Source organism: Rissa tridactyla, chromosome 2, assembly GCF_028500815.1.
Source record: "Rissa tridactyla isolate bRisTri1 chromosome 2, bRisTri1.patW.cur.20221130, whole genome shotgun sequence".
Classification (NCBI taxonomy): domain Eukaryota; kingdom Metazoa; phylum Chordata; class Aves; order Charadriiformes; family Laridae; genus Rissa; species Rissa tridactyla.
Genome location: NC_071467.1, coordinates 32,192,872 through 32,220,395, shown reverse-complemented (window position 1 = coordinate 32,220,395; position 27,524 = coordinate 32,192,872). Strand labels below are relative to the sequence as shown.

The window sequence follows — 27,524 nt, the reverse complement described above, 5'->3', positions numbered from 1 at the left end:
AAGGTGAGTTAATACTGCCTTTTCAGTAAGTGTATGTCTGAGGCAGCTGTTACAGACATTTCATGGCAGTAGGTCATCTTAGCAGTTTCTTCCGATCTGGGGTTTGCTATTCACTCTCCAGTGTTACAGCCAAACTTGCTTTAAATAACTTGTTTCTAATTTTCAAACTTTCATTCTTAATTTCTTTTACCTCTTTATATCTTTGAAAACGTTCTTTTTGTTTATTGTTATTGCGGTATATTCCTTACCATCTTGTTGCCTAGTTTCTAATACTTCGAGTTGTGAAAGATTACCTTGTAAAGTGTAGCCTTTTGTGTCACTAACTGTTGCTAATTCATGCCACACTTGGAAGTTTCTCTTACTTCCATTGAGCTATATGTAAATAAAACATATTCCAAGCAGGTTTTCTTACTAAAGTTACTATTTTTTTCTTTCTGTCTTCTTATCCCCAGCCTGTTCTAAGACTATTAAATACCGGGAAGGGGGGAGGGGGGGACAGAACATTGGCTTGTGTGTCACAGTAGCCTAAAAGTTAATGTAAGTATTTATTGTAAATATTTATTTTGTAAGTATTTAGCCTTTCATTGTCATGGGAATCTTTATAAAAATGAGCCTCTGCATTTATACCACTGACAGTTTAAGAAAAAATAATTGCAGTAACTGTAATAATAAAGGAAACAGTAGGATACTGTCACATAGTATCCTACACACAGCATCAGTGGTTCTTTTGTACTGTATTAAAGATAAGGTTTTGACAAAGTAAGCTTCTATAAGGTAGCTGTACAGAGGTCGGTGTTTTCAAGTGGAAAACTGTGCTGGATGCATCCCTGTGTGATTACATTCCAGTTAAAAACTTCTCCCAAGGGAAGGAATTGCAGTTTTTCAAGAGTCAATGTAATTTTCCTTGTGGTGCACTTTCAGGTTACATTTGCTTTATCGAAAGTTTGATTTAGAATCTCTGTTTTCTTTCCGCTTTTATGTTTAATTTCCATATCCTTTCACTCTTTTAATAGCACTTGATTTTCTCTTGATACGTATGTTTAAATTAATACCAAAACAATAGCCCCATTTTTTCCCTTAATGCCATGATACCAGATACTTGGAACAAAAGTAGGTAATTTGTATCCCGACCATATTTCCAACATACATAATGAGGCAGCGAAGCCATTTAGATTTAATGAAACTTGGGAGAGATCTTTCAGCCTTTGTCTTGGAGACAACACACATGTATTCTTGACTTGACAAGCTTCAACTGCAGGGCATGTTTAACAGCTGCTAATAAACATATGGCATAGTGCCACTGTTCAAGTGCGAAAAGGAAACTGTAGGTGTTAAGACAGTAAAGCAGTGGAAATTTCTATAGGTCTGTTGGATATTACACTCATGAAGAAATGAGTGATGATTTCAGTTTATTTTTGGGATACATTTAATTTGGGATACCAAAATACAACACAAGTGGTTGCAGCTGCTGTAATTCAAGGGTTTTGAGCTGTCAGTCGGTGCTTCTTTCGAAGGCAAAAATCTTTACTCTTTTTTTTTTCCTGTTCTAGTTTTTAAAATAGTATGTCTTCATATTACAGCTTAAGGAAAGGTATAGTAATCTTGAAAGTACCTTTGTTTTTTAAATAAATGGTCTATTTTTAAGAAAAAAATCTTAAATAGGCACTTGCTAGGAAATCACTGCAAAAAGATTTTAATTCTGTGGTGAATTTAGTTCCATTAGATGCAGATTTATTGGCTGCTGGGGGTTCCTCCCCTCGAAGCAGCTTCTTAAAACATTTTCTCTCTGGACATAATTTGAAGCTGAGCTTTGGCAATACTGCCAGAAAAGCTTTCTCCAGCCTAACAGGCATGTTGGTTTAAAGCAGAAGCTCTCTAAAAGGAGGAAGGCCTTTGATGTGTTATTTTTTTCCATGTGAACTGTAATTGTTTGCATTATGTGAGCGGTGATGAATAGAAGTCATGCTTCAGATGTAAGAGTTACATTATAGTGTTCTAAGTTAACTTCTTGAATTACTCTTTGCAGAGCAAAAAAGTTGAGGAGGAAGTCAGACCTTCAGAGTAAGGACTATCATTTAATGTATTTTTATGTAGTGTTTTTATCAGACCTTGAACTACTCAATTGGATGTTAGGCACTTAATGGAACAGTTTTAAATTGCTGAGTTTTCTGTGAGCGATGCTATGGCATGTAGAACAGCAGCAGAGCATCATGTGTGCAGCTGATAGGAGCATATTTTGAGATAGTTTTTTCCTCTGTAGCTGCACGTGCTTAAGTTCCTGATAGCTTTTGTTAGAGGATCCATTTTTCAGGATTAGAATTAATTTGAGTGCATAGGGAACTGCTGTAGAGAAAGGTGTGGTAGCAGGGAAAGGATTACAGAAATAACTGCTTTTCATATACATACAGCTGAGATGGAATCTATGGTTAGCTTGGGCTTGGTTCTTTTTTGGTTTCTCTCCCCCCCCCCCCCCCCCCCCCCCCCGCCCTTTTTCCTTCTTCCTACCCTGCCCCCTCCCCCCCATTCTTGCTCCCAGGAGACGGAGAACGCTGATGGCACAGGAGGAGAAAGAAAAGCGAGTTTCTAGTAGCAGTTTTTGATCATCTGTTTCTGGTCCTGTTAGCTTTTAGGCAAGTTTAATTAGCGAATTATACATATGGATAGTCATTTATCTTTGGGTATATTCAGATGAGTCTAACTAATTGAAACTGAGCACAATGTTAGTTTCCTTGACCAGTCTCTATTCTGTTAGACTGCTTCTTAATCTCACCTACAGAGACAAGCTGTTCAGATTTACAAGGCTGTAGATTCCACAAACAAAACTGAATTTTAATTCTAGATTTTATACCAATTTTTTTCAAAGGATAAGGTGGTTTGGTGTTGAAATAACTTAGGTGATGGGAATATTTGTTCTGTATTCTGAAAATATAATTGACATCTAAGCAAGTATCATTAGTTTGTGGTTCTCATGAGAAAAACAGTACCCTTATGATGATGTGCCATGAGCACAACATAAGTAACAGAAGCTTACAGTTGAGCTGTATAGAATACATCCTGTTGATCCATGCTGTATTTTTGTCTACAAAGGGGACGTGTTTAAAACTCCAAGGGATATTACATTTTCATTTTTCTCATAGTAAATGTTAAATCTGCTGTCACACTTGGTGTACGTAGGCTTGATAACTGTTCAGATGTCAGGGCTTTCATTTCATTTGAGGTGTGGCAATAGGGTTAGCTGCTTCCATACCAGCAGTTAAACAGTTGTTTCCAATATTACAGTTAGTTTAAAAATCTTTATGCACCCATATCTGTAATACTGATCTCCTTCCCCCAACACAGCCCTCCTTTAGTTTGGACATCAGTTGAATAATGTCTCTTATTTTTTGCTCAGCCTTCTGGTGTTCTCATAATGAAGACTTCAGTCTTGTGTTTTTGTAGCACGTGTGATTGATCTGCAGCTTCTTTTTGCCATGCTGGCTTGTAATTTTCTTAAGAAAACAAAAAACTATGTTGTAAATCTCAGTTTCCTTTTTTTATCAGTTTAATTAGATACATACACGTGCTCAGTTAAAGTGTACTCTATCTCCATTCTTTAATCAGACATTTGTGAAAAGATAAGAACTGCTGCAGATCATTTTTAAATGGTGTTTAACATGTTCTCAGAGAATGAAATTGTCAGCTATCATAGCATCTACCTAACATTTACTGTGTGAGATGCAAGTCACTGATGATTGACTTTGACTAGAGTGACAACACTTTCGGGTACGATAATTTTCGTCTTAATCTGATCCAAAGTCAGTATACTTGGTGTCTTGAAACTATGCAGTGCTCCACTGCGGGAGTGACAGGAAGCTAGTCCAGATGTGAAATCTGCTGAGAGCTTAAGGAATGAGAGACTTAGCTGCCTCACGTTTGGGCCATACTTTCTATTTCAGAGCTCTGATCTGAGGGAGTACTTGGGTATGTCAGAGAGTATGCAGAAAGAATTAAGCCAAGGTTGAACAAAGATCTGTTTTCACATAAAAGCCTAATTGCTTTTATTTCTACTGCTTCTTTTCACTGAAGTGTGTTTCTGAGAAGAGCAGAGATTTAGAAGCAACTTGAATGTACAGCAAACTGAAATTTCTCTGCAAGTGATGCTGAAATAGTACGGTTCTATTTTGGTTATTCTGAACATTATCTGCTGCTTATAGATGTAAATATCATTTTAGCGGATGTAGTTACAGCCTCCGTTGTCACCCCAGTGATCCACACTGGGATTATAACTTGAGGTGAGTACTGATTTAATGCACTAATTCCTGTGTGGTGGAAAGTAACTTTTTAATATATAAAATAGCTGGCTTCTGCCATAGTCCCAAATCCAGGGTAGTACTTTCCTGCAACATATATTTGAGCCCCAGTATAGGTTATGGGCTCATAACAACATTAACATTACTTTGTTAATGCTGATTTTTGGCCTGTAATGTTGGGGTAGTCAAGCTTTAACAATACCTCTAGACCCCAAATCTGTGAGTTGTTTTAGAAAATGAGAGGAGAAAATAACAATATAATTTGCAAAATTTGATCTGTCCTCGTAAACCATATTGGAGCCAGCCAGTTTTGACCTGTCCTCACTTGCTAGGGAAGAACAGAGTCTCAGAGATCCAGTGTAAAACAGACTGTCATCATCGTGGCTCTTGATGGCAGCACATGTCAGTCAATTTAAGTATGGTCTCACATATGTCAGTCTGTGTTGTTTTCTGCTTTCTCCTATCTGCTGCTTTGTAGCAGCTCTGAATCATCACTGTCTAAACGTCTTTCTAAATGCTCTAAAATCCAGTTCAGGTCTCTTGTGACTGACCAGCCTCTTAACTGTCTGTCTTAATCTTTAATAACAATTTATTGGCAACTAATTTCTTGGTGTTGGATTGTCTGATGCTACTTTTAGCAAGATTTTAAAGCCGTGTTTGAGATCACGTCTTAAAAATGTTGTAGAGAGACAAATAAGCACGTATGTCTGTATAAATAAGCATGTACCAGTTAAAGGTGTTGCTACTGGAAAATTTCATTGAAGCTTGATTCAAGAAAGTTTTAGTTAAATAATGTAACAGAAGCTTAAGTTTTGTTTGGTTGTCTGCAATATTCTATCCATTTGTCATGTAATACAGCTATTTAATCCTAAACTTGCCACAATTAGAAAATAAAGAATAAGTGCCTAATTTGTAGAACTGTGTAAGAAATGCATCTACTATTATAACTACTTCAGTAATATATTGTCTTTATAACATACAAGACAGACTGGGAGGTACAGACCTAATCTTTATATATTCATCTCTTGGCATGTGAAAACGTTGAATTGGTTATCAGGGTTCTACTTACCTGTTAAAGTGGAGATTTCTAGGGAAGAAGGTGGGATTGGATATGTGAGAACCATCTAGTTAAATCTTTGGAAAGACTCCTGAATCTTTAATGTGTGTGGGTTAAGAAAAATAAGTACTTAACACTCAACTAAATCTTTACTTACTTTTGGCTGAAATTTCACTTCCTTTGCTCTCAAGGCAATTCTGCTAGTTCTGGTTTTGTTTCAAATTTTGGGAGCAGAGGGTGCAGGATGAGATCATGATTCTTAATTTTTCAGAAATATTTTTTTAATTATATATTCTTGCCTGCCTCTATGACGAAGAACATAAATAAGAAAAAATTGAATGACATTATCTTCTTAAGTTTATTTTTATATCCTTATTGTAGTGTTGGAGGACTAAGGAGAGCATTCATTAAGAGCTAATTATGGTTGTGGGTTTTTTTTAATTGCAGGAGTCAGAGTTACCATCAGAACTGAATAATGAAGGATACTGTGATTTTAACAGCAGGCCAAATGAGAACTCTTACTGCTACCAGCTCCTGCAAGAGCTCAATGAGCAGAGGAAGAAAGGCATTCTTTGTGATGTTAACATTGTGGTGAGCGGGAGGGTCTTCAGAGCTCACAAGAACATCTTGGTTGCAGGCAGCCGCTTCTTTAAGACTCTGTATTGTTTTACAAACAAAGAAAGCCGTAACCAAACCACTGTTACCTATTTAGACGTTGTTGCTGTTCAAGGTTTTTCTGTCATCTTGGACTTCTTATATTCTGGTAACCTCGTACTTACGAGCCAAAATGCCATTGAAGTGATGTCAGTGGCCAGCTACCTTCAGATGACGGAGGTTGTCCAGTCCTGCCGCAACTTCATTAAAGATGCCTTAAACATAAGTATAAAATCAGAAGCTCCAGAGACCGTTGTTGTGGATTACAACAGAAGATCTGTTAGTAGGGATGGTTTGTCTCCAAGGGATCAGAAAGTTGCCAGCTTCTGGGCAACGCGAAACCTTACCAACTTGGCAAGTAGCATAAAAACTGAGAACGATGGTTACTCTATTGATGAGGGCCAAATGGAAAGCTACCAAATGAATGACTGCAGTTGGGTCCAGGACAGCTCACCTGAAATGGCTGAAAATGAATCTCAAGGTGAGGGAAAAGTTTTCGTATGGAATGACATGGGCACACAGGGACAATCAGTTCAAGAACCTGGAAAAGCAAGAAGGAAAAACCAAACTGCAAAGAGATTTATTTATAATATACCACCTAATACTGAAGAGAACTCAGAAGATTGCTCAGTGTTGCAACCGTCAGTCCCATATCCAGAAGAAGATTTGTCATTTATTAAAGAAGAAGCAGGTAAATATTGCTTAATGTCGATCATGTTGTTTGAAAAATAAATTATTGAATTATGTATGTGACAATGTAGCTTCTGTACAGGTATGCTGGGTAGGATCTTTTAGTAAAGTCAGCACACCAGTCAGGTTACTAAATCAGTAATCTGGTTCTCCACTTTGGGGCGCAGCAGTGTATCTTTGGCTAGAGAAAGGAATGACAGTGCTCTGACAGGCAGCAGGTAACATACTGTTTGCATTTGATGATTACATTGGTGATCCTTACCAGCTGGTAGAAAAAAAAATCTGACATTTACATTTAATCTGTAGCCACTATATTAGGCACAAAATCAAGGATTGGTAACTGGTGGCTAATAATGTTAGCGGGTTCCAAAGAGAGAAAGGGCCTTTATCATTTCCTTCCCTACACAAGCAGAAGATTTTTCTGGTAATCTCCTTCACCTGAGTGTCACCCAGAAACAGAAGTCAACTTTCTGCTGATGTTTATTGTAGGGGTGTCTGGGAAGCTACAAAATGGAGTAATCCTGGCTAGCATAATAGGAACTCTAAAAGCAGATTTGTGAAGCACATAGGAAAGAGATGCCATAATAACACATAGTAGAGGGAACACCTTTTTGTTGAACTATTCTTTAAACAAATCCTGAGAGTGACTGAATTCATAGGATTTTTTTCCTTGAGGATCTGTGGTTAATGTAAATGATAGAATAAGATTAAATATCTGTTTGTTAAACAAATACTGTCACACAAAGAATTACAAGCAGACTGTTCACAGTGTAACTGTGATTTGGAGCAATGTAATTAAGTTCAGGTTTTTATTTTTTTAAGTTATTGTCATTATACTGTATGAATAGTTGAAGTACTGCTACTTACCTGTATCACTTCTACATGAATTAGCAGTTTTGAAAACTTACCCTGGTTTAGAAGTAAAATTAAAGGTGAATTTGAGACATAGCTGAAACAAAGTTTTTTAATGCATCTGTTTCTAAAGCATTTTAAAATGTATGCCCCCTTCAAATATCAAGGCACCGTAGACATCCTCTGCTTCCCGGGTTCAAGGGGTAGAATTAAGAGGGAAATAAAATAATAATATTAATTTAAAAAAAAAAAAAAATCAGCACTCACACCCGTGAGTGTAGACTACTTCCGAATATTTTTGTATTCCAGTGACAAAACAGAGATTTGAAAACAACCTGATTTCTGGGAGGGCCTAGGAACCTATATTTATTTTGGTGGAAAGAAGGATGTCCTTAGTTTCTTCCTGTACCCCTGGACCTGTTTGAAAACAAGGCTGAAAGGAATCCTTTCAGTAGCGGCAGGGACAGGCCGTTTCTCCTGGGGCCCTGAAAGGCCTCCACCCGCAGTGCTGTGGATGCTGGTCCATGTGGCTGGCAGCCACTGAGGTGCATGGAGGCCACAGGTGGAGAGCAGCCTGGCAGAGGGCACGTGGTGACGCTGCGCTGGGCTGAACCCCGCCAGTGTGCATGCATGAGTACCGCAATGACACGTGACAGTATAGGGTGATGCAGGCTGGAGCTATGGAATGTGTACGTTGGCCCGTGAGCAGGGGCAGCCAGTACGAGATGCATCCATATCGATAGCAAGTGCTGTGGCACAACAGGAGCAGCTCTGGGGAAGCAGCTTTGCTGAAGAGCTAACAGTCATTCTGTCAATGCTTCAGGGGGTTTGCTTATCTCTAGCCTTCATCTCTGAACTCAGTGGGTAGATCTACTTCAGATTTGCAGTTCGTCTTGGGAGTGTGTGCTTGTAAAGTGAATTTCCACGTCTTCTCTTACTGTCTAAGCTTTCTTAGACTGCACAGGGTTTCTTCTGGCTGAAATGAAAATAGAAGCTGTGTTTCAGAAACGGGCCTATTGTGCCAGCTGCTAACAGGCTGTGGGTCTACAGCACCAGGTTAGATCTAGCAAAGCACCTTTAGATGCGTGTAGTGGGAATGTTGAGTCCTCAGCCACCCACACAACAAATCTGCCTGTGCTGGGCTACGCTACTTGTTAATAAGTATTTAGTTGCAGCTGCATGAAAAAGAGCAGCAGAGAATCTGGAGCAGGAACTGAGGACATGTGTATATATATTAATTGCACAAACATAAATTTCTGACAGAATTTAACATGCAATTTCTATTTCTGATTTATATGGGGTAGATATTTAACCTTTTTTACCATAGGAAACACCACAGAGAATATGTCTACTCAATGATGACCCTAGCGACTGAAATAAATGCTTGTTTGCATTCTGCAGAATTTGACTATGTGCTGTGGAGTTTTCTTAAAGAAATAATGGAGAATATGGGCAGTGCAGTAATGATTAAACAAGTTTAGTCCTTGTTCAGTTTTTTTGGACAGAAGCACCAAGGTTTCCAGTAACTCATTGTGCTGAAGAATTAAATTACAAAACATATCCATGCAACATCTTGACGAAAAGAGCTGTATTAGAGGCTAGGGACACGCTGAATTTGTGCTGTGGTGTCTGTCCAAAACTGTTGAAAGCTCTGTGTTTGCAGAGGGGAGTGTTTTATTGAACTATAAAATAGTGTCAACTAATTATCTTCTTGGTACTTTCAGAGCACAACGTAAGTGGTCCAGGTGAAGACTTACATTTTCTGTCAGTGTTACAACTATTTTGGAAGCCATATTTTTGCATTAAGACCTTTACTTTTATGAAGTTCTTATGTGCATGCCCACGGTTTGAAACAAGAAGAGATATTGGAAATAGGGCTTGGTATAGCTTACTTTCACTCATAGTCTGTGCTTCAGCATTTGGTGTTCTTTCTCCTTTACTGCTGGCTAGCTTTTTCTTTGCTCTGCAGGTAGATTCCACTCTTAAACACTCTTCTTTCAATTATTCCCTCTACGCCCAAGAAAAGGTGCAAGAGGGAGGAGGAAGGGGGAGGAGTAGAGAATTGGAAGAATGACAAGAATGAGTTGTAGAGTAACCCGCAGGTTATATGGTAACTTTTTAGTTGTGGATTAAATTTCTTGTGGAGATGAAAATCTACCAAAAAATAGTAGGCACTGGGAATTAAAAAGGCATGAGAAAATGTCTTATGGAATTGATATAACACAATGCTGTAAGAAGAAAAAGAAAGAATAGTAGAATCTTATGATGAAAGCTAAGGAGTGCACTGTCCCTTTAGTTGCTAAAAGGGAAAGAATGAGCTTCTGCTGTTAGGCTTTGTCATGTGTTGGTGAGGATAACCAACACCAGCTCTGGTAATGACATGTCCAGTTAACATGCGAAGTGTGTTGCTGTGTCCTTGATTGTGGTTTTGGATTATCTGGTGTTTTTCTGGGGGGAACGAAATACCATAGATACGGTGGAAGGGATGCCTATTTAAGAACACTCCTCTTACTACAAAAATTTACCCCAAAAGCCACTATCTTGAGTTCTATAGTAAATGGACTTTCCAGTTGGGTACTGCTAAGTAAGTATTAGTTCAGAAAGCTTTTATTGTTGATAATCTATCTGCTACCCCTTGTCCCAGTAGAGCAAACATGTTAAACTGTTCCTTGCCAAATATGAGTTTTCCTACAGGTATCCATAGGGATATGTCAGATCCTCCTTCCTCTCACCTTGCTTTTCCAGTGAGTTTATGTTTAACACCTTCCCTGAGAAGAAAAAAAAAAAAAAAGGCACTTTGAGCTTCAAAAAGCCCCATGAAGTTGAGATGGATTTTAAATTGCGTGTACCCTTTACCTACTTTATTCACCTACTCTTACTGAAGCTTTCAAGCCTTCTCCAGTTTTAGCTATATTAATTAAAATAGCTGTGTTTCTTCATACTGAATGTTACCGCCTATCTTACTGTTTTCCCTTCTAGTTGATAATCTGCTAAAAAACGTCTTTACTGTTTACAACTGGGGTGCATCCTACAATTAACCATTTACCATGGCGAAAATAACAGTGCAGTTGGTCAGCATCTCTTAGACAGTTTTGAGTTCATAAAAGCTCAGTGATTCCAATTCATCATATTCTTAATGTCTGTTTGTACTTTTTTTATAAATTTTTGTCACTTGAAATTGTTTTTCATTTGGGACTGGTTTTTTGAGTACAAGTGTCCTATCTTCAGGTTTCAGAACACAACTGTGAAGTATTGCTTATGCTTTCCAGAGCTGACCATGTTCATTCTTAGGGAGACTTGTATGTAATATTCCAATAACTTCTTATGAAGTTACCACTGGATTATTTGTTACCGTAATTTTCAGGCTAGATAATGCTGTGTCATATATTGTGTTGGGGGTGTGGGTGAGGGAAAGGATAACAAGGGCAGGATGAAAACAGCCCTTTTGTAGAACAGGGGAGGGTTCCTGGATGATTTTGTAGGGTGTTCTTAAGGAATTTAATTCAGCTTGCTGTAGAAGCACCTACTTTTCAGAAGGATACAAGCAGCAGCTAAAGCTGCTTACAAAAAACGTAGTGCGGGTCACAGTTTTCCTCATAACGTGAGGGAGCAGCATATCATAACTTGATCAGTACTTTACAACAAAGAAAGGTAACTTTGTATTTGAAGAAATCAAAATTGAGGGACTTATCTGGACATGTATATGTTTCTCATAGGGATAAACCCCACTTGACTGTCTGAATTACAAATTAAAAAAAAAAAAGTAGCAAAAGAAAACTAAGCTTTTTTTTTTCCTGCTTTTCCATGGTACTATGACTCTTGGTCATATCTTCCTCAGATCTCCAGCAGGTGCCCTGACTGATAAATACAAATATCTTAATGGACTTTTAACCTCTTTATTTGCCCCGTTCCCTTTGTAACTTGGTATTGAAGGTCCCATAGGTTTTTAGAAGTCCTCTGAAGAGAGTATAGCATCTGAGGGTCAACCTCCTCCCCATTCATTAAGTTTACATCTCCCAGGGATGATCCCCAAGACAAGCAGATCCTCACATTGTCATGGTATGGTCAACCACTGACCTTGCAACTTTAAGCGATGTCCTGTCTATTAGTGTTGTGTGTTCGTTTTGGTGATTTTTTTTTTTTTGGTTGTGTTTTTTTTTTTTATTTTTCTGGTGGTGGTGTTGTCTTTGGTAGTTTTTTGGGTTTTTTGCCAAAAAAAAAAAAAAGCAAGCAAGTGGTTGGGTTGGGGAAGATGTAGCTCAGTAAGTCAAATCTAACTAATTTTATCACATGCTGAATAGTGAAAGTGTTTTTACTCCAGATGTTTCAGATCCATTTGGATTGTAGGTGATTTTTAGACTAGTGTGGAGCTTTTCTAAACTATCATGCAGATTAGAATACAACTTCCTTTAAAAAGCTTTTTTTCCGGATAGTAATACCCTAGAAAGTAAAGTTTTGGTTTTATCCACATCTTCCTTATCTCCTATATACTTGTCTTCACATGCCTGTCCATTCCCATATGGTATTTATGAAGCAAAAGACTGCTAAAGGACTTTTAAAAATATCCTTTATGGCTTCACGGAAATACAGTGCAAGAAAAACAATGTTAGGTTTCTTATTAACCTGTAGGTTTTCTGTGTTGGTAGGCCTGTTCAGTTCAGTTGCACCACCATAACTCCCTGTGAGATCACTTTTATGCTAGAGTGACTTTGTCACATAAGAGTTTATGGAAGTATAAATTGATCAGTTGTTGTTCAGTTACTGTGGGCTTACAAGTCTTAGTGTGTTTTGTAGTTTGGGAGGTTTTTGTTTGTTTTGGTTTTATTTTAAATTTGAGGGAAGGAATAGGTCATTTTCGGTGTTGGTAGCTGAGTAGAATAGGTTTTAAGTGGCATGTAGTTTGACTAAAAGACAGTTCCTTCAGCTTCTCTTCTTCAGGTTCTCTGTCCTTGCTGAGCTGTTTTGCTCATTGCCCAACTATTTATTCTCTGTGTACCTTCTGGAATTCTTGTGTACAGGACTTGGAGTTGTTTTTTGGGATGGAGGAGAGAGGCAGGCAGCATTTCTTGTGGCAGTTTCTGGCAGGTATCAGTAAATACATTCAACAAGAAATGTGTTCACAGTGTAGAAAGTCTATACTAAATATGGAATACAATAGCATAGCAAGCTTATACTATGCAGTTACACTAAATCTCATTGTAGTAGAATCATAGAATCACCTAGGTTGGAAAGGACCTTTCAGATCATCTAGTCCAACCATCAACCTAACTGACAAAAACCATTACTAAACCGTACCTCTAAGCACTATGCCTACCATCTTTTAAATACCTCCAGGGATGATGATTCCACCACTTCCCTGGGCAGCCTGTTCCAATGCTTAATAACCCATTCAGTGTAAAATTTTTTCCCAATATCCAGTCTAAACCTCCCCTGGCGCAACTTGAGGCCATTTCCTCTTGTCCTCTCGCCTGTACTTGGGAGAAGAGACTGACCCCCACCTCTCTACAGCTTCCTTTCAAGTACTTGTAGAGACCGATAAGGTCTCCCCCCAGCTTCCTTTTGTTCAGGCTAAACAATCCCAGCTCCTCTAGTACTTGCAGTAGACATGCGTTTGTAGGAGTACAGCTTTAGGAGACAATTTGACTTTAACCAGTAGCCTTCATTGGTGCAGCTTTATTATAAGCTTCATCCTGTCATACTAGGAACAATGGAGAGCAAGATCAGAATTGCCATTTTTACTGTAAAGATGCGGCCACAATTGCAGAACTTTAGTCACTTCTGGTATTCACAGGGTGTTGAGGGGACATTTTTGAAAACATGATCTTTAAAGCTGGAAAAAAACCCCTTTGTTAAGCAGCAGTTGTCTTTCATGGTCAGGTCATGTGTATGAATAGTATGAGCTGTGTAAAAGTTCCAGTCTCTTACACATTTGCTTGCTTGTGACTTGAGTTGATCCCCTTTCTTTAGGGTGTAATATTGCATGTTACTTTGTAAGGAGAGCATGACACCAGTCTGGCAAGTTTAGTTTGTCAGGTACTCACAGATCTTACTATGTAGAGTTTCCAAGGAAGTATCTAGGGGTTTGGTTTTGAAGGGTTTTTTTGTGTTTATTGGGTTTTTTTTGTTGGAAGGTTGGGGGTTTTCTTTTTTGTTTTGGTATTTTTACAGATTTGTGCCTCTGTCTTGTACCGTGCTTCTCTTCAAAGCCCAGTGTAAAGACAAAATCCCTCAGTATTCCTGGACAAAGCTAGGCTTTGGCAAAGTGAGTCTGGAATGAATGATACTGAGATGCCAGTTCAGCACAAGGATTTTGGTCAATTATGCTACTGCTTCTAAGACTGCCTGCAATTAGAGAAGCTAACGTGAAGTGAAGATCTCCTTAGCATCTTCTTTCAGCTGTGTCAGCATAAGAAGTTGCTTGGACCAAAACAGTCTCTACACAGCAATGCTATCTGTGCTTATGTCTTTACATAAGAATAAATGTAAATGAAGACCCATATCAGTTCTTGTCTCGACTACAACCACATAGACTACTATGTCTTGACCCATATCAGTGTTTGTCTCGACTACAACCACATCAATGGTCTTTGATTGTGATGCACAGTGATACTTCTGTTTCCTGTCCCTCAAGCTGGCATTTAATTCTTCCTTTAAGAAAATATGTTTACAAGCTACAATGTGTAGCTGATAAAATGGTAGCAATAGCAGTTGTCTAATGCTGATGCAGAAAAAACTAATGGCTTTACTGCATAGAGAACCCTTGTATTAGGGCTAAGATGGGAATAAACTTAATTTTACTTTTTTTTTTCTTTTCCCTTGGATGATTTTTTTTTATCCCTTCATTAGGGGGAAAGTGGCAGCTTTGAGGACAAATCAAACTTACTTCCTTGGATTTGTTCTACAGTCGCTTTTTCAAAGAGTTAGCAAGAAAATAGGAGCAGAACATAATGCCGAGACATTTAATTCAGTTATCAGAGTACCTAGAATTGTTGGTGTTTTTTACTATATTGAAGGATCTTAATCCTAAATGCCAGTCAGTCTCTAGGAGTTTCATGCAGCCTTTTGCATGTATATCTCCTTGAAAGTCCTACTTACAGTAATGCTTTAAATATAAGACTTGATGAAAAGGGGATGTGAAATGTTTATATTAGAAAGTCTTTGAGTTATTTCTTGAATGCTTTACTTGAGAAAGCTCTTGAGGTACATCCTTAAATTGACTTGTTTGCAGTGTTCATGGTCTGGCCCTTGAGCTCCCAACATAGTCCAGAAGTTTATGGATGAAGGTATTTTCTTGGCAGTGAAGTGAAGAGAGGCTGTTTTCCTGAAAACGGCTTACCTAGTCTCATATGGTTTAACATCTTCATCAGTGATCAGGATAGTAAAGGCAGAAGATGCTCTCAGCAGGTTTGCAGGTGACATCAAACTGATGGGAGTGGTTGATATGCTAGAGGGCAAGGCTGGGCTGTTGTTCAGATGGACCTCAACAATCCATAGGAATTGTCCAACAGGAACTCCCAAGATGCCGTGCAAAGACAAAGGTCAAGTCCTGCATTTGGAAGTAACAACCCTGTGCATCAGTAGAAGTGGAGCACCGAGTGGCTGGGTAGTAACTCTGCAGAAAAGAACCAGGGGGTCCTTGTGGACAGCAAGCTGAACGTAAGTCGGCAGTGCATCCTAGGAGCAATGAAGAATAGCTTCATAGTAGTGGTATTAGCAAGAACATAGCCAGCAGGCTGAGGGAAGTGATAAAAATACCCCTGTGCTCAGTACTGGCAAGATCACATTTGAAATCTGTACCCAGGTTAGGGCAGCCCAGTACAAGAAGGATACCGGCAAGCTGGAGGGACTTCAGTAGAGGGGACAGTAAGGTGGTTAGGGGGATGGAGAACATGTTGTTCAAGGAGAGGCTGAGAAACTGAATTTATTTAGTATGGAGAAGGCTGAGGGATCTACCTGCCGTCTTCTACCACCTTAAGGGTATTATAGAGAAAATGAATCCAGATGCTTTTCAGAGATGTGCAGTGAAAGGGCAAAAGTCAGTTGTCACAAGTTGCAGCTAAGGAAATTCCAGTTGTATATGAAGAAAATTGTTGACCATGAGAGCGGTTGTGCTGGAACAGATTGCTTAGAGGGTTTATGGAATCTCCCATCTTTATAGATGTTTAAAACTTGACAAGGTCCAAAGCAACATACGGCCCAACTTTGAAGTTAGCTCTGCTGTGAGTAGGAGGTTGAACTAGGTGACCTTCAGAGGTCCCTTCAGACCTAAGTTTTTGTGATAGTCCCTGAGAACAGTAAGTCCCCTGCAAGTAAATGATCCGGATGAGGAAAGCTCGTACTAGCTTGTGTTTCACTGATGTAACTTTTGTGGGGGAATGAGCAAAATAGCTTTCTAATGTGAATGGCACCCCTTTCTCGGGGAGGAGTTTTTCAGGGAATCTATGGTAAGCAAGTTGAAAAAGCAAGTGGCTGATACATTTGGCATCGATTGATGGTCCTCTGGCAGGCTTAGTTGGTGATAGATCTGCCTCCATAGTAAAGGCAATAAACCTTTTTTGTTTTTCATGAATGAGAAATAGTAAAAATGAAAAGCAATTTGGAGCAGTACATAGAGTATGAGTAAAATTGCATTGGCAAGACGTCTTAAGTTTGTCTGAGCCTTCTGTTGCAAGAGGCAGTTGACCTCTTTTCAGAAGCAAGGTTAAAGATGTGAGTAATACTCTGGGAACAAATGGAGTACAATATATTTTCTTGCCCAGTATGTCAGTCTTGGCAGTGCTGTTTTTTCTGTCATGTTACCTAACATAAGCAACAAATCCAGCTCTCTATTAGCAATCCAGATTGTATCAGTAGATTACCACTGCTTTCTTTACAATCCTTGAAAGCTATGGCCTAATCGCTTATCCTGTCTACTTTCTGTCTTTTTTAATTGATCTAAATGAGCAGTCAGTGTCAGAGAACCTGGTGGGAAAAAATAGCAGTATTCCTTTTTCTCTTCTTCTGGCACTGTTTTTAGTGGTAATATGTATAAAGAAAACAGAAGTTCAGTTCATTACAGACAGCTGTATCTAATGCGAAGTTTTGTGTCTTCTCCTTCAGTGCACCCTACGTCTGTATCCTTTTCTATAATGATCTGTGCAATGGCTTCTGTTGTTGATCTTCTCATTAATCTCCTTGATCATCCCCTACTCAGTAACATCTCCTTTTCTCAACAAATAATCAGTATATTTCTAGTTACAGAAAAAGAGCAAAACTTGTCAAATGAGGATGTTTCCACTCAGATGTGTTCTCTTTTTCTGGTGATACTCCCCTACCTCTTGCCTTCAAAACTGAAAATCAGTGTGTCTGACTTCTGGTTATCCTTTTTCCTGAGAACACACACAGTAGAACATAAAATCCTTCCATAAAGTCTTCGTTAATTATGCAAAGCCTCCACAACCACTTCATTGTACTTCGGACTGTCTTCTTGTTTTGACATCTTGATAATTTTAGTGATGATAGTTAATCAGCTTATTTGTCTTCTGTTCTATTTTTATTATTTTGCGTTCATTTGTGTTTAGTTTTTTTTTTTTTTAAGATCAGGTTACTGATAGAAACCTCTTTCCTATGCAGGGTAGAAGAATGAGCAGATGTTGGAGTCTGATTGACATTTGAATTATTAACTTACACCTCTCTTAGGAATCAACTAAACTGTAAAAAGGTATCCTTAGATCAGAAGAAAGTTGTGGTCAGATGACCTGGTCTGGAGATACAGAACATTATTGCTTCTAGTTACCCTATTTTTTTCTCTCTTTTTTTTTTTTTTTTTTTAAAGACCTTTCTCACTGCTGTATTTTCCCCTTTGCACCCCACTGCCAGCCTACCAGTACGACTGCACCTGTAGCTGCTTTAAGTCTCCTGTCAAAATCATCTGGGTTTAAGGTGTCAGGAACAGGTTAGATTATGACTGTATCTGCAGTTTTGCAAGCAGGTTTCAGGGGGCAGTAGCCTGGGTGGAGGGAAGAGTGGGAGAAGATGTTACAAGCCACAGGGGTCCATAACATCTTATGCTTGGCTCGGCTACAGTCAGAAGCTTATCTGACTAGGCTATATGCCCACCTGGGGAAACTAGTGGAGGCTAGGTATTGCACTTCCAGTTCCCAGTACATGTATAATTCATGTCTTTCCAGTATAGATGTTAAAAATGACTTTTTTGTTGTTTTGTTTTGAACACATTATATGTGTGCTTAATCTAGAAAGCAGGTTTTCTAGGTCAACGAATTATTCTAAGAATAAGCATTAGGTTTAATTATGATCTACTTAGTCTTGTACTGTGCAGAGACTGAAGTGTCTGTAGCAACCTCTTATCTCTTGTGGTATCTGTGCTGGTGTTCTTTCATGTTATAGCAGGTCCCCTCTTTAAATTGGAAGTAGAAAGATTTAGTAGCTATTATCTACACTAGACTGTAACATTCATGTCTATTTGGCTCTATGCCGAGGCTTAGAATTTCTAAGATCTAGACCTGTGCAGGGCTTTGAGGTGCTAACTTCCCTCAAACTTCAAGACCAGCTGTGAGCAGAAATGTTCCTAATGAAATCCAGTTTGTGTTCTCTTAGATCCAGAAGAATTCTCAAAGTGACAGTGTTATAAATCTGCTCAGCTTGGTATAATTCTTACTTACGGTCTGTCTTTGATGTATGCTTATTTTGAAGGAAGCTACGCAATATTGTCTATACGCAGCGTATACGTCACATCTGTGCACAGTAAAGGCTGGGTCTGTTGATTTTACAGATACTCGTCACATAAGCGGGGGGGAAATGTGTTTAAAATACTTCGATCACTGATCTTCCACTAGTTGACTAGAGACAGGACAGTTCCATTAGAGGGAGAAAACCTGTAAAGTAAATGTCTGATATTTTAAGTGGATTCTAAAAGTTGATTATTTTTTTTTTTTCTCTGTTAGAGCCTAAAGCCTGCTTTAGTTTGGAGTCTTTTAGCCTTGAGGTCAAATCTCTTTTGCTCTTGCCCAGAACTGTACAACACTGCTTCCTTGGTAATCCTTTCTTGTGTATTACAGAAGGAAGTTTTACTGCTCACCTCAAAGGAATGTGTAGTTGGCATGCCCATAGGGTATCTGTGTTCTATTCCTTGAGCAGTTGTGAGATGCCGTTGCTGGAGTCCATAATTCCAAATTAGTGTAAGGAGTTCTTGCCTCTTTTGGACATAACAGCTATTAGAGTCAGTAATTAAAGAAAAAAATAAAAAATATTCTCCTCACTACTTTGTTCCTTAAAGGAGAGAGAGAGTTATTCCCTTCCCCTTCTTTCTTTCTATACCAAAATAGCTAGGTGGATGAGCTAAAATACTGGGATTTCTCTTCCTTCATCCACCCAAGCTCTGCTTTTTAAAAGCTCTGATGGGATACCTAGTTTGGCAGTTGCGACCCAGCTTTGCTTATCACTTGCCACTGTCTAACAGATAGGATAGAATTATAAGCTTCCTATTCATTTGTTAATTGATTTCCTTTTGAACTGTTGTTTTATGTTGCAGATGAAACCACTGCTGCCAACTGTAACACTGCCTGAGCAGTGAATGAAATTGCTGTATATGTCTAACGCTGTGAGGATTTGTCTTTACTTTTTCTACAGTAAAGCTGAAAGTTAAGAGTGTTTCAGCATGCAGCTTACCACTCGCTGCATGAAATTCTAGTTTACACTAAAGTATTTCCCTTCCTGGAAAAATCCTTAGAACGAGCAGTATAGGGACACAGGAAAAAGTCTTTGGACTGTTAAAATATACAGTCTCAGGATTGAAAGTAAAAATCTATCTATTTGCTATGAAGCCCTTCTCAAGACTTTTCTCCACAGTGACATTGGGAATCCAGTGTGAGGACCTGAGCACCATCCAGACAAATAAAAGGAAATCTGCCAGTTTCCACTGTGGTTTGTTTACTTAACAACTGTGTGCCTGTGAGGAAAGTAATGGATTTATGAGTTCATGTTTTCCAGCAAACTCCTGTCTTGGGGATTGGGGTGGAAGATTGATTTGCACTTTTGCCAGAAAAGTCTTTGCCCCATAAATACGGTTTTGTCAAATGCCTAGTGCAGCTTTTTTGTGTACTATTTATAGTTCTCTTCTCTGTGCTGTGTACTAGTGATTCCATATTCACTCACGCAGCTCTTACTTGTTACAAAAGTACAGAATTAAGCAAACAAGGATCTTCTTTTTAAGGCACTGTTCACTTGGGAATGATTTTGCTCTTTTAAAGAGGGGGGGGAAAAAAAGCTAAAAGACAACGCAAACTGTGTAGAAAGCTTGTCTAAAGACCAAATGTAAATATGCAAACTAGTCTTTTAAGCAGGTATATTCCAAGTAATTATGGTCTCTTGAATTGATGTGGTTATAGAGTAATGGAGATGATTATTCAAAAAAGAATTTAGACATAGCTGTAGGGTACTTTATATAAATAAAGGTATTTAAAGCACTTTATATACCACTGAGATATTTTAAGGCAATAAAGAAAACCTCGCCTCCAGTAGAAAATGTTTACTTTTGTACCAACTAGACTGTCTGTGGTAGACCAGATGAAGTAACTGCACAAAGCAGTTGTAAAGAGAATTCAGTGGAAAACTTCTTAGCCCTGTCATGATGATAGTGAGGGAATAAATGTCCTTACCATAAAAGTTCCCATAGTATGAAAAAGGCTTTGAATTTTCTCAGGATGGGGAGAAGAAATGGTGCTGTGGGGTGTAGCTCAAAGATCTAACTTCATTGAAATTGGGAATGCAGTTTCTTCATTTCAGTATTGAAGATTATATGAAAAAAGATTGTAATTACTATTTTAAGGTTTGAAACTTTTTTGTCGCAGTTCAAAAAGAATATATATTTTGCTAAACCACATGGCTGATTAGAAGCTGGGAAGCTAAAGTAAGACTGTGTCTGTAATAGGTACTTCGAGTGACTTCAAGTACGGACTGCTGCCGGGTACTTCCAGTGACTTCAAGTACGGACTGCTGCCGGGTACTTCCAGTGACTTCAAGTATGGACTGCTGCCGGGTACTTCGAGTGACTTCAAGTACGGACTGCTGCCGGAATCATGGCCAAAAGAAGCTTGGGAAAATGGCAAGTATATTTAATGGAGAGGAGGTTGTTTTTTTACCTGTGATAGAGGTTCCTTATCTTCTGTGTCACTGCTGATGGATTTAGTGTTTACATAATCTTCTTCTCTATATCATTTGCCTTTCTGGTTAATGTAAATAGGAATACTTCCTTGGAGGGAGAAAAAATAATTGAAACGTATGGAAAAGTAAAAACAAAGTGATTTATATCAGCTCTTGTGTTGTGCCTGAATATGAAGATACCTGAGGTCTTTAATGATCTAATGGGTCGGGGGGAGCTTAGTAAGCTAACTACAGATAAATTGGCTTTGAAATTGAACACTTGGATGATGAGGACACAAAGTTAAATATAACACTAAAAGTAGATCTGAAAGCATATTTCTTGCTATTAAAAATAAAAGCTTCATTGCAAAAAAGGTTTCGAATTTAATGCAGCCATAACTAAAAGCACTCTTCAATCAAAACTGTGTTTTATAACCTACCCTTCCACAGCTTACATGCCTTTCTTAATATTTCAAGCAAGCAATTATCTGTAATTATTTTTCTGTCTGAAAACATACCAAACAAACCACCACATCTAAAATAATTATTGCTAGATCCTTAAAATACATAAAGTCTTCAGTAAAAAGAGGATCTAAAGGACTGGGTAACAGTAATGCTTACCTCTTCTCTGTAACTTTGAGCTATTACTGGGATGTGGTTTATGGTTTGCTTTAAATATTTTGGTTTTTACAGTGGAAGAAATTGGGTCATCAGAAGGTGAAATTCACTAGCAGGCAAGGGATTAGAACCTCTGATCTCAGGAGGTCTGCCTGTTCTTAAACCATTGAATTCCCATATATCTTACAGCCCAAATGACTGCCTGTCTGTCATACCCCTGTTGATGTGTATAAGACTGCAATTTAAAACCTTTTTTGAACTTATTTTTCTTCATGTAAGCCACTACATGACATGTTGCCATGCAGCTTGCATGAGTGCTCTGATATACTGCGGCAAACTTTTGAATATTAGCAAAATTTAACTTCCATGTTACGATGGATTTTGAGGTTAGGAGGAGGCATCTTAGATACCGGCATGCAGGCCCATGCACATAACACACAATTATTTTTGCTTTCATCCTGCCCGTATGAGCGCATATAATCATGTAGCCTTAGTTGGCACTTTTTGGATGCTTCTAGATAGTTTATGAACATGATTGTAACCATCTCACCTGTAGTAAGTTGAGCCAGTACCCTATTCTCAAAATAACCCTTGTATTCCTGTGCGGCCTTCATCAGAGCTGTCGCAGCATCCTGTGCTTTTCTATTTCACACAGTAATAGGCAGCTGTAGTAAACCTGTTTTGCGCACTATGTTATCCTTGGTCCAAGGGTATGTAAATAGCTCTCTTCCACCATAAGGAAGAAGTGGGATATTGCTACTTCCAGAAGTTTTTTCTGTTCTCTTTATTTTTTTTTATACTGTTAGACCAAAATAGACTTTGGGTAGAGAATAGCTAAGATATGAACCAATAACTTCCCTTTTTAGCTGTTTCAGAATTATCCTAACTCTTACCGTCTTACTCCTTTTGTCAATATTCGTTCTTGCTTAGTTATACTTTCTTTTTCTATTTATTTGTAGAGTCAGATCTTGGCAGGCAGTTCCTGCACATAATTCTAAATAGAGTACTGGGAGAGAAGATTGTAACTGTCTAAATGCCGCAGAGCTAGAGGGTTTCTAATGCTGAGGGAAGTGTTTTCTGGTATAGGTAACCTCTAGAAAATAGAATGCTGCTAACTTGTAGCTAACTTATTCATGAAATAAGACTCCTTTTCAAAGAATCGATCTGTACTTTTGTGGTAAAAGTTCCTTGGTTACAAGTAGGTATTTTTCTAGCAAGATTATACATGCAGAACCTACCAGTATTTGTGGTTTCTGCAGGCAGGCATTGTCCTGATTTGGCTGATGAAAAATCATGTGGGTGCTTTATTGTGTTGGCACCTTATTTATTTTTGTGCACCAGGCAGAACATATTGAAATAGTTTTTTGTGTTTCATCATCTTTTCTCCTGATGGCTTATTTTCTTGTAGGCGATTCCTCTGCATTAATCATGAACAAGTTGAAGTGTCCACACTGTAATTATGTAGCCAAATACAGAAGAACACTAAAGAGACACTTGCTCATTCACACAGGCGTGAGATCTTTCAGTTGTGACATCTGTGGGAAGCTGTTTACTCGAAGAGAGCATGTAAAGAGACATTCCTTGGTAGGTAACCTCAAGCGTGTGTGTGTGTGCGCGCGCACGTGTGTGTGTGTACCTACGCACATCCGAGTGGGTTTTATGGTTTTTTCAGATGTTTTGGTAGTTGGGAGAAACACTGTTCTCTAATTTGCTGTAATGTAAGTTGTTTTATCTTAGTCTAAAATGGATGAAGATAAATATCTCTTTATTATAACTATATCTCTTATATTCTTAATGGAAAATGTAGTGTCAATTAAGACAGTTGCTGGAATTCTTAATAGAGATAATTTCAAGGTGATTTTGAAAGTGACATAATAAAGAGATGCAGTATATGCCAGTATTCTGTAGATAATGAAAGGGAATTTTGGCGTAGTGTTCCTGCAATAGAATAGCATGTCTTCTTGTCTATAATGCTGCATCACCATTTTCTGTGAAGACACCCTGTTAATCAGCAATTGCACAATATCTTGGACTAGTTCTGAAACACTTATTTCACAACAGGACAAAACTATAGTATAGTGTCTGCTTTGAGATCTAGGAAAGAATGAAAAATATCTCATATGCAGAAAGTAAACGTCCTTCTGACTTCCATTCTGCCAATGCCATAATAAGCAGTTGAGCTTACCCAGTCCTGTGCGTGTTGCATAACTCGGGATTTGACCTGAGTACTGTTTATCTCAGGATCCAGAGAAAGTATTATCTGTGTTGAGTGTTTTGTAGGCACTTTATATCTAGTCTGTAAGGAAATTAAGACTACACTGTAATATTTACTGTATACAATCTAAGGTGTGTTTTAGGGGAGTAATAAAAGCAAGATCACATTGGTGGTGAGAAGGTAATAACATTTCTTCAAGCTGTGATTTTAAAAAAAACACCGTTTTGCAACATGTTTTGCAGATATCAGAATAGGTTAGTACCTGGAATGGGGTAAATTGCACTCATCTTGGTAGCTTTCCTCAGTCCTTTGAGAATCAATGGACCACCTTGCTCCCTCATGAAGGTGTTCCATAAGTTTCCATAGCCTCCTCACAGTTGGCTTTTTGTTCCTCCGTGAGTAGAAAAAGTGGTTGTTAGCATCCAGGTTTTAATGCAGATGCAGAAAAGAGCTTTTGGTGTAAGTCTTCGGAACTTTCCTTATTAGCTTGTGCTATCATGAAGTGTACTTTCTGTTAGCCAGCAATATTATTAAAAGTAAATAATAACCCGAGTCATATCAGGATATAATTATAAAAGATATTTATAAGACCACTGTAGTAATTTTAAGTATCCTTTAAAATGCCTTACAGGTAGGAAAGGCATGTGTTAATAGCTCCTACGTAAATTTTGGAACCAGCATGTTTCTTATGTTCCACTGGTCTTCTCTCATCATAGATACACATCTTTCCACCCTGCCTTACACCTCCTCCCGTACCACCTGGTGGAGGGTTAGATGCCAGAAGGGACAGGAGTACCTATGACGTTACCAAGTCTGAAGGACATTTTGTTCTGTGATGTGCATAGGTGGCTGCAGTGATGGGAGGAGGTGATGGCACGAGGCAGCTCTGTGGCTGGTCGGAGGAGGTTTAGGTCATTAGAGAATCATAGAATGGTTCGGGTTGGAAGGGACCTTAAAGATCACCTAGTTCCAACCCCCCTGCCTTGGGCAGGGACACCTCCCACTAGACCAGGCTGCTCAAAGCCCCATCCAGCTTGGCCTTGAACACTTCCAGGGATGGGGCATCCGTAACCTCCCTGGGCAACCTGTTCCAGTGCCTCACCACCCTCACAGTAAAGAATTTCTTCCTAATACCCAATCTAAATCTACCCTCTTTCAGTTTGAAACTGTTACCCCTTGTCCTATCATTACACTCCCTGATAAAGAGTCCCTCCCCATCTTTGCCATAGGCCCCCTTTAGGTACTACTGGAAGGCTGCTATAAGGTCTCCCCAGAGTCTTCTCTTCTCCAGGCTGAACAGCCCCAACTCTCTCAGCCTGTCACTTTATTGGTGGTGATAAAGTATAACACATCCCGGCAGCTACTCTGCTTCTTCCTTTGTGGCTCACCAGAGAAGATAGCAACAGTGGGTGGCAGTTGGTCTACCAGGAAGAGCAGAGTGGGAATTCAGGTTTCTGTCCTGCAGTATCTGACCAGGTCTTGTAGCTGAAGACTTTTCCCCACCCCCTCCAGGACAGGAGATGATGTCAGACAGAGTGAAAATAGCTATATACCTTTTTCTTTTTTTTTTTTTTCTTTTCTCTCTCCCCCCCCCCCCCCCCGCCCCCAACCTCAGTTCTACAAACACCTCACATTCTGCTTTGTGTGAAACATTGTCATAACAAGTCTAGAAGCTGAGGAAAAAACATGTAGTATCAGCTGTACAGATTATACAGTGGGACTGCAGTAACTATTTGTATCTTGACCTTGTGTTTTTCTTCCTTGTCTGGGTGGCAATTTCTGTTTTATCTAAAATAGCAAATTTTTCAATGTGACCTCAAATGAGATATTTAAGCATGTAGTTGTAATCTTGTGTGGGAACACCAGATAGAAGAAAGAAGTCTTCGATGTAACTTTTTCCAAGGTTGCTGAATTCAGTTACTTGTACAACTACCATACTCCCAAAAACAAAATTAAAATTGTGTTTAGTCAAGTTAGTCAACAGCAGCCTTCTAATTTTATACACAAGCTCACTTTACTTACAGGACAAAAAGTTCACCAACGGGACCTGGAAAGATATCGTTGGGTTTGGTTGTGTCAGGAGGGAGGTGCTCTTTGAATTCACGCAGAATTTTATAACTCCTGCTTGTTCTCAATGTGTCTAGGACTTCAAATTCTAAAGGCAGTTTTCTAAATGAGATATGATCCTGTATGCAGCATCAGTGCTTATACTGTTCTCATTGCCTTTTGTAGTCTTTTTATGTCTACTCACTGTACAGAACATGAACACTCACCTGCTTACGGAAAAGGCAGCTATTCAGCTACCTGCTGAACAGTAAGCAGGTACTTTGGTTGTGGGCAATAGCTCATGTATTCAAAACGGATCTCTGGTAGTACTTCTCTCTCTCCAGTATTGAGGTATTTTTCAGAAGAGTTCAAAAAATGATTATTTTTTTTATTTGCTGTTGTTACTATTAGTTTTCTAGTACTATATGCAAACACAACCTGATGTGCATATTTTCAGCTGTTAATATTTGTCTTCCATAGGTGCATAAAAAGGATAAAAAGTATAAATGTATGGTGTGTAAGAAGATTTTCATGCTAGCAGCCAGCGTTGGAATAAGACACGGATCACGACGTTACGGAGTTTGTGTAGACTGTGCAGATAAATCTCAACCTGGAGGGCAAGAGGGAGGAGACCAGGTGCAGGACACAGATTTCCCTAGGGATGAAGAATACGAGGAAAATGAAGTGGGAGAAGGTGATGAGGAGCTTGGTGACGATGTAGAAGAACAGAACGACCAGTCTCGATGGGATGAATCTGGGGAAGTTTGTATGCCTTTAGATGACTGACAGAGCATATGACTTCAGGGTGCCGTGAATGGACACTATATGGATTGACTATTTGAATTTTTGGACTGAAGGCTTGCGAAATATGGTACAGGCTGGATGGTAGTTATGTTGCTGTGAAAAATGTAGGGTCAAAGCCTTATAGCAAAAAAGGATTATTAATTTTTTTATGATATTTGCACAGGACTGTACAGCATACAACCATTTGGTTGAATTATACAGAGTCCTCACATCTACAGTCAGTTATCAAAGAAAAATGTATTTTTTATTATTTATAGGATATAGCTACTTGGGTCCTATTCAGACATAGTAGTAACTGTACTTATGTTACACATTCATGTATCTGTTAACATGAATGAAGAAAATTGCAACTTGGTATGGAAATACAAAGACAGCTTTCCCAAATCCACTCGTACTTTGTCAATTAAGCTAACTTGGGCTAGTGGCTCTTGTTTCTACAAGCATGTCTTTGCCATACAAACCTTACCTCTCCCGTACTCTGATAGGTGAAAGCCAATCATTTAAATATGCATCACAGATAATGCCAACACCATATTGAAATTTGGTTTTAAAACTTTTGGCTCTATGCTGGCAGGTGGTATAGGTGATAAGCACTGGAGAAGTTAATAATGGCATTAATTTAGTGTCTGTTTCCTCAACAGTTTTGAATTTTCAAGAAGGTTGTTACTGATTCGTCAGTTCCATAATGATCTTGCAGAAGAAATGACCAATCATGAAAATAATAGACTGATCAAAGCATGGGTAACTCTTCTGCCGCTTAGTCAAAAGAGATAGTCATGCTAAAAGGTGTCTGATGTAATAATGTTTCCTTCCTCCTCTAAGGCCCCCCTCCTCTCAAACTTTTTGACTTCCCTGGTGTATACCTCAGTCCCACAGAATAAAACCACAAGGAATGGAGAAAGTGTCATATTAAATGAATTTTTGGTTGATAAATTTCTTACTTGTCCAGTTTTTGGCTAGTTTATGTGATGTGAGTTGGACACTAGGCTATTGTGCCCATTGTTTGTCATTAAAATGAACACAAACTATTTTTTATTCTTTTGTACTTAATGGGTTGTTGCTAGTTTTTAATATAAACAAACTACATTTAACTTGTTGACTTAATTTGCTGGAATTTTTTTTTTTAAAGAGAAACAGTCCAAAGCAAAATAATGCTCTT

General features: G+C 38.7%; 1 protein-coding gene across 1 annotated transcript in view; it reads left to right on the top strand.

Annotated features, from left to right (window-relative positions):
* The window catches only part of ZBTB10 (zinc finger and BTB domain containing 10), a 29,222-nt gene extending 2,513 nt beyond the window's left edge, over window positions 1-26,709 (top strand). Inside the window, exons 2-5 of the mRNA XM_054193218.1 lie at window positions 5,794-6,691; window positions 20,471-20,644; window positions 22,709-22,884; window positions 26,042-26,709. Coding sequence (XP_054049193.1) covers window positions 5,794-6,691; window positions 20,471-20,644; window positions 22,709-22,884; window positions 26,042-26,347 — 1,554 coding nt within the window. The 3' untranslated portion in view covers window positions 26,348-26,709. The remainder of the gene's footprint in view (window positions 1-5,793; window positions 6,692-20,470; window positions 20,645-22,708; window positions 22,885-26,041) is intronic.
* Window positions 26,710-27,524: the final 815 nt, after the last annotated feature.